Source organism: Glandiceps talaboti, chromosome 17, assembly GCF_964340395.1.
Source record: "Glandiceps talaboti chromosome 17, keGlaTala1.1, whole genome shotgun sequence".
In the NCBI taxonomy this organism is placed as follows: Eukaryota; Metazoa; Hemichordata; class Enteropneusta; family Spengelidae; genus Glandiceps; species Glandiceps talaboti.
In genome coordinates, this window is record NC_135565.1 from 11,588,409 (window position 1) to 11,595,891 (window position 7,483).

At 37.4% G+C, this 7,483-nt stretch overlaps 1 protein-coding gene across 1 annotated transcript; it reads left to right on the forward strand.

Annotated features, from left to right (window-relative positions):
- The first annotated feature begins 1,222 nt into the window (after positions 1-1,222).
- On the forward strand, positions 1,223-5,505 carry LOC144448527 (S-adenosylmethionine-dependent methyltransferase Rv2258c-like). Its single transcript, XM_078138795.1, has 4 exons — positions 1,223-1,415; positions 2,928-3,145; positions 3,943-4,062; positions 4,538-5,505. Exons 1-4 carry the CDS (start codon positions 1,237-1,239, stop codon positions 5,104-5,106), a joined length of 1,086 nt encoding a protein of 361 aa, XP_077994921.1. The 5' UTR covers positions 1,223-1,236; the 3' UTR covers positions 5,107-5,505.
- The last annotated feature ends 1,978 nt before the right edge of the window (positions 5,506-7,483 follow it).

Genomic DNA, 7,483 nt, shown 5'->3' on the forward strand with positions numbered 1-7,483 from the left:
TGTTCAACGAATATACTAAATTATATTGAAATTGAAGTATGCAGTCTTAAGATATTGCGTAATTAGTTGCTTTCAAACGCATATTTATAAAGGTATAAATTCTTTCCTATTTCATAATTATTATTTGTTTTGCTTTTGTTAAATTTTGTTGTTTTGTATGTATGTATGTATGTATGTATGTATGTGTGTATGTATGTATGTATGTATGTATGTATATATGTATGGATGTATGTGAGTGTATGTATGTATGTACGTACGTACGTACGTATGAATGTATGAATGTATGTATGTATGTATGTATGTATGTATGTATGTTATGTATGTATGTTATGTATGTATGTATGTATGTACGTATGTACGTACGTACGTACGTACGTACGAACGTACGTACGTATGTATGTATGTATGTATATATGTATGTATGTATGTATGTATGTATGTGTGTATATATTATATCACCAATTGTAAACCAATACAGCATATCGAAAAATAATAATCGCAGTTCCGATCATGTCAATTCAACATGTATTTCTGTTTACATCCTCCCGGTCGTTGCAAATCTTTGACCTTTGACCTTTGTATGATAATTTACATGATGAATTATTAAAAAAGGAAAGAAAAACATGAAGTTTCTAACTGAAAAAAAAAGTTTCCTTTGCGCATGTGAAAAGTTGTATATATCGTGTTATATTCTCTACCGGTAATACTCTATATTGAAAATAGTTCGAGTCAATCGATATGAAACGTGGATTGAAAACAAAAGAAGCTGGTAAGTCATCGATAGGGGTGAGGGTAAACAATATCATGGACACGGCATGCTTTTTGATATATCTACACGTCGCGTGACTTTAATTTTTCGGCAGCGGGTTGATGGATCTAAATTTGTTGTGTTTGTGTGGGGTGGGGTGGGGAGGGGGTGTTGTTTTGACGTGGTTATATTGGAAATGCATATTATTAAATCTAGACCATTGATACGATCATTGAAAAACTGATTCGACATTAACGTTGTACCGTTTACGTTGTACAATTTGGTAGAATACGATATCGATAAAAATTGCACGACTTGTGTACATTGTATCGGATCACGTATTTCCATACAGTATGACTGGTTAAAGGTCAAAGTTCACATGAGAAGGTTATAGTTTGTTAAACTCTACGAGATAAAGGGAACCGTCCGGGGTAAATACACAGCGCTACAGCTGACTATCCATTACAATTACAAACGCATGCACAAAAATGGCGACCGGAGAGACCAGCGAATCGTTCGGAAAACGAATGGGTGAGATAGTCAGCAATGGTTTTACATCAGTTGGTATAGCTGTAGGATCAGCCACTGGTCTTTTTAACACCATGGCAACGTTTAAGGTGCCAAAAACTTCGCAGGAAATTGCAGACGCTGCAGGATTGAAAGAAAGGTGGGTCTGGTAAAATTGCAAAGTCATTATTGCCATGCTTATCTATTCGTGATACACGAACAATGCATTACGACACAAACTCCTCTCCCAGCTTTACTAGTATTACGGTCATATGAAGACCGACCGGGGGTGTACAATTTTTTTTTTTTTTTTTTTTTTTTTTGGGGGGGGGGGGGGTACTAGCATGCAACATCGGTCATTTCTACGCCTGCGTACATGGCTGTACTACAACGGTGATCATTATAATGAACATTGCAATCCGTATAACATGTAGTTGAATTCTCGGACAGACCACAGGCATTTGTTTCCCGAGTTATGGCTCAGAATATTTCTATCAGAATACATTAAATGACGATAATATCGTCAATATTGACGTATTAAACCAACACTATATGAAAGGGGTAAAATTACACTTGTTTCTGTGATCGCGCAGTTTCACTAAATGCGAAGGAAGACACAAGGTATGAAAGGCAGCCACCATTACCGTACGTAAACATGAACGTTCAACCGGCCGTTGTACTGGGCAAACATCTGCTCCAATTCCCCTACATGGCGTCAGAAATCCGTTGATATCTTTGGTAAGCGTGGTCCGATTGTAACAACGACACGATTTATCGGAAGATTATTAAATTTAGGAACCAGGAAGTGACGGAAGGTAAAATCTTCGAAATGTTTGCCCAGTACAACGGCCGGTTGAACGTTCATGTTTACGTACGGTAATGGTGGCTGCCTTTCATACCTTGTGTCTTCCTTCGCATTTAGTGAAACTGCGCGATCACAGAAACAAGTGTAATTTTACCCCTTTCATATAGTGTTGGTTTAATACGTCAATATTAACGATATTATCGTCATTTAATGTATTCTGATAGAAATATTCTGAGCCATAACTCGGGAAACAAATGCCTGTGGACAGACCCAGTGATTCAGTTATAACTACGTAGGACATGGATGAATACCTCAACAACGCATGTACACACGTAGGCAATGCATTGGGAGATAAGCCATCAATTGTCTATGCCCTACCCTGCAGCATATAGCCGCGGCTTTGAAATAACCGACATATTGTGGCTGACATTCCAGCACCCGAGTACTTGCATACCAGTTGAAACAAACACAAAGGTCACCACAGTCACGGTTCAAATAGACTATTTAAATCTGGATGTTTAAATAGAACACGTGCAAGGCCCAGTTAGCTGAAACTGCAAAGTGCATGATTGTATGAGACATATTGCGTGGTCACAGTGTCTGCATCAACTTAATCATTTGAACGTTGCCATAGAAATTTCATATTGATGGCTCATAACATTTTGACATTAAAGAAGGCTGCGGGCCATATGTAGATACGAGTGACCACATAGAGGACAGCTAAGGCATAACATTAGAATTGGAAGTGAGTCTGTAAACTTGTAAATCTTCAAATCTCATGTATGGCTTGATCTCATGGTCTCGTTTTTAATATTTTCAAAGAATTTCATCTCGATAAACAATAACTAACCAGCTCATTCCTCACAGGTATGTTAGAGAATGGTTGGGTGCCATGGTAACTGGTGGAATTGTGGATATTGAGTCAGACTCTGATGCTGAAAGGTATATTCTGCCTCAACATCGTCACAGGCATGTATGCACTGATGGTGGAGAAGGTACAATGGCGGTAATGACGGAAGCTGTACCTATGGTGTGCGAGGCTTATAAAGAAATTTTGAATTGTTTCAAGAAAGATGGGCCAAAAGGTAAAATGTACAAACTATATGTATGTAGATGGCTTGGTGAACATATGATTAACGTATTTACTAATGATTTACATACATACATACATACATACATACATACATACATACATACATACATACACACACACACATACATACATACATACATACAAACATACATACATACATACATACATACATACATACATGAATGCCTGCCTGCCTGTCTGACTCCCCTCCCTCCCTTCCCCCCTCCCTACACTGTCAAATGAAACTAAATGGTCTCAACAAAATCAACTCAAACGATGCTTACAATCACACTTGATACTCGCCTTCATGTCTTCCTATTTGGCACATTTGCAATCTTATTTGATTATGTTAATTTTGTGGTGTTGTCGGTGGCTGAGTGGTTAAACCACTTGCCTCTTACCACTGCGGTCGGGGTTCGAACCCCATTCAGGGTTCGATTAAATTTACCACGCTGTAAGTAAGAAGAGTGTCGTTCAGTTTGACGCAGGTTTTCCCCGGGTACTCCGGTTTCCTCCTGCATTAACACTGAACCCATGAGCGATGGCCCTCACTGGACTTCTTGGGAGACAAGTGTTTATATGCTTAAAGAACTATCCAGTATAAATAAAGATTATTAATTTTATGTAGGCAGCTCTGGACCATCTCCTTGCCAAATCAAACCAAAACAAATAATTGTCCCCTTTCTTTGTATTTATAAGTAACACTGCTGTTAGATGACAATCCAGCTGCTGGTGTGTGTTGGCACTGTACAACAATATATAATTCATCTCTTAAATATAATTCCACAGGTGTGCCTTACACCAAGTATACACTACATCCACCCTGGTCTGACGGCATTGCAACTAGACGACTGAAAGAAAAGCCACCGAGTTTTATGACCGACAAGGAGAAATTCAGAAACATTTTGGGTGAGTGGAAAGTTAAAAAGGTTTACTTGGTATACCTGTAGCAGTAGTTTTAGCTTTGTACACATCTCATCCATATATATTCTGGTGTACGACAACTGATCATGTGACTGTGCATAAATGTTTCAATAAGATTTAAAAGAATATATACTGTACTATCATTATAAAGGTATGTTTTGAAGTTTCAATTTTGACAGACATAGTTGTTCAGAAGAATGAATAAATATTACAATAAAAATTGGACAAAAGAAGGAATGAAAAAGGAATGAATGGATGGATGGATGGATGAATGGATGCATACATGAATGAAAAAGTGAATGAATGAATGAATGAATGAAGTGAATGGATGGATGAATGATTGAATGAATGAATGAATGAATGAATGAATGAATGAATGAATGAATGAATGAATGAATTTCAGTACTACTGATATATGTCCAACCATACTGTAGTAACACATATTTTTTTCATTTTTAAGAAACTTCATCTACAGTTTGTGATGTTGGCTGTGGTAGTGGTGCTGCACTCTGCTATTTAGCACGTGATTTCCCTAAATCTCAATTTCATGGCATTGACATAAATGAGAAAACCATCATGGCTGCCAGATCTCGCGCAGATTCTATGCAGCTGTCGAACGTGACCTTTCACCTTGGTGACGCAACTGTGATGTCGCAGGACTGGAATTCCAAGTTTGACATTGTTTACGTCATGGATGTCATTCATGACGTCGGTAGACCTGACCTACTTCTCAAAGAAATCAGGAGACTTGTCAAAGATGATGGATATTTCATCATGGAAGATGTTGCCGGCCATACCAAACACGCTGAAAATATAGACCGCCCTCTAGCACCACTTCTTTATACTGTAAGTCTCTTTCGTTGCATGCCCACGTCACTGTACACGGAAGGCGGATTTGGCTTAGGAGCCATGTGGGGTCAGGAAAAAGCACTCGAAATTCTTGCTGAGAATGGCTTCAAGTGTATCGATTCTGGAGAATCAGGAAAATTCAATTATACCTTTTACTGCAAGAAGACGGACAATGTTTAGTTTGAAATCGGTTCACACAGATTCAAAGAATATTCAATAATATGACAGAACCCCATGACGTCGGCGTCTGAGTGCAAATATGGTGTAATTTAGGGCATTTGCGATGTTGTCTCAGCGACCGCGAGAAAAATAGCGAAAGTTATAATAATCAGAAACATCGAAAGTACGGGTGGCAAATACTCCTGAGTACCCACACTATAACTCACACCTCTTGCGGTTCTGTTATTAAATTACATATGTTGATCACAAAAACCAACTTTCGTCACAAATACATTCCTAACTTCATGCGATCTCGTGAATATAGTCTGATCTCTCGCTCATTTGCATACATATATGCAATTATATTTTTTTTCTTTCGGCCATGATTGCACTTGAATGAATATACCAATTGCATGCAAACACCGATAATACAATCACTTGTACATATAAATCAAAGAATTGCATAATAATTTAATTGCATAATTACTATTATGATTTGAAAATAAAAGCTCCTTAACTCCTTAATTATTAAGTTGTTGAAAAATCATTGGATACGAAATTGAACTGTTAACGTTGTGAATGCAATAAAGGTATGCATCAATGAATAAAATAACACTGGAAAACTGTGTATTCAATTATACTATTATGGTTAACATAATCCTAAAAGTGTTGTATACCTATTACTCTATCTATAGGCATATCACAGTCCACGACAAAACGACTAGTACTGCCCTTTTATTTGTATAGTACTGTAGGTCTCTTTCATTGCATTCTTTCTTGACTGGGTTCAGATAAGGAGAGAATGTTGAGACACCTATATTATTACATACACATTTAGCACGATATGGACCATGTGCTGGTAAACAAACCAATCTTGGTTTAACTTGATCTGAGGTGCGTGTCCACATTGCAACCAGGCTAGCCAAACACAGACCATTCACACTGCTGGATGATTTAAAGGCAACATGGACATTTCATTATAAAATGGGCACGTTTTGTATGACTCAGGTATAGTTACTTAACAACGGGTTGAAATGTGTGGAATCGGTTGAAAATAGAAAATTGTATGAAATCAAGATGAATAGGGAACTTGCAATCCAGACTGAGCATGCTCAGTCGCAAATGACTATGGGACTGTCTGTGGTTATCACAATACCTAATCTGGAGCAACCGACAAAAAAAACATCCCACAATGGTCAGGGTGACTATGAATTGATTATGTGTGGTTACAAACAATGTAACATTATTGTTTACGATGCTAATTAATTAATATTTATTATCACATTTCCCATGATGCAACATTCAAAATGGTTGGTTTGCAAGTTCGCTATTGTCCCACGTAAAGTATTTTACCAGAAAATAGAATATATGGCTCAGACGATCAATTGATTTAAATTTGATTAGTTATATCAAACACAGATATGGATTTTAATATTCTAAGTATTATCAAATCTGAACTAGCTGTAACTTTAGTATTATTTTGTTGATCAATAGAATATCAATAATTAGATACTGTACATGTTAATAAGAGGTAGGTTGTATCCATAAGTAGTACAGTAACAGGTTTGAATCTTAATTGCAATTGGTTCTGATTTTTGGGTGCGGACCCAGAATGAATTTGATATATTGCATTATACTATTTATTATAATGGTACATAAATACATTTACTCAGTGATTAAATACTGTTCAGTAAGTCGTGTTTAATACAACAGTTTCAAAATCAAACGATCCAGTCGCAGCTAGTGCAGTTTTGAACCCACCTACGAACGTATCACTATGTATAACCAATTGCAAAAGGGGTAGCCTGTTTGTTTGATTTATTTCAACAACACCTCAGTTATGACACGTAAGTATGATGATACTGCACTACAGGGAGCCCTCATCGGTCATATCCGTCTTAACTTCGCTCGGTGACTCACTTATATAGTTCGAAATCCGTGGACACCATCTCAAACACACATCACAATAAGTAAGGTCTGGATAATCTTTGTTAGATCGGTGGATTAGTTGGGATTAATGTGACCTCACGGCCGGATTAGCGAAATTTGCAGATGACAGTTTTACATATATGGTGACTCGCCATCGTTGACATTTACCTGGAAAGTGAACATTGTCAGTTGTAACCCTACTACGTCTAATATAGGTAAGTAGCCCTATTACATGTGTTAAACTATCTCATAAATCGTCACTGATAGGACATCTGAGGTCACATTTCACGTTTCTCAACATGGTCAGCGGCAAGGTTACAGGTCTTAGTGTACGTTTTCAAGTGCAGATAGCAAGATATGAAGTATAAACGAAGTGACACAGTATGTTCACTAGGTACATGCATCTTTGGGTAGAAATGTCTTTCCGTGTCTAGACATTAAACAGTATAGTAATGCAGCTGGTATGTAC

Bases quoted from the DNA above. Each gene is read 5' to 3' on its own strand.
- LOC144448527 (XM_078138795.1), top strand. From the start codon at position 1,237: ATGGCGACCGGAGAGACCAGCGAATCGTTCGGAAAACGAATGGGTGAG. The intron at 1,416-2,927 runs GTGGGTCTGGTA...CATTCCTCACAG, and splicing joins GCTGCAGGATTGAAAGAAAG to GTATGTTAGAGAATGGTTGG. The intron at 3,146-3,942 runs GTAAAATGTACA...ATAATTCCACAG, and splicing joins CAAGAAAGATGGGCCAAAAG to GTGTGCCTTACACCAAGTAT.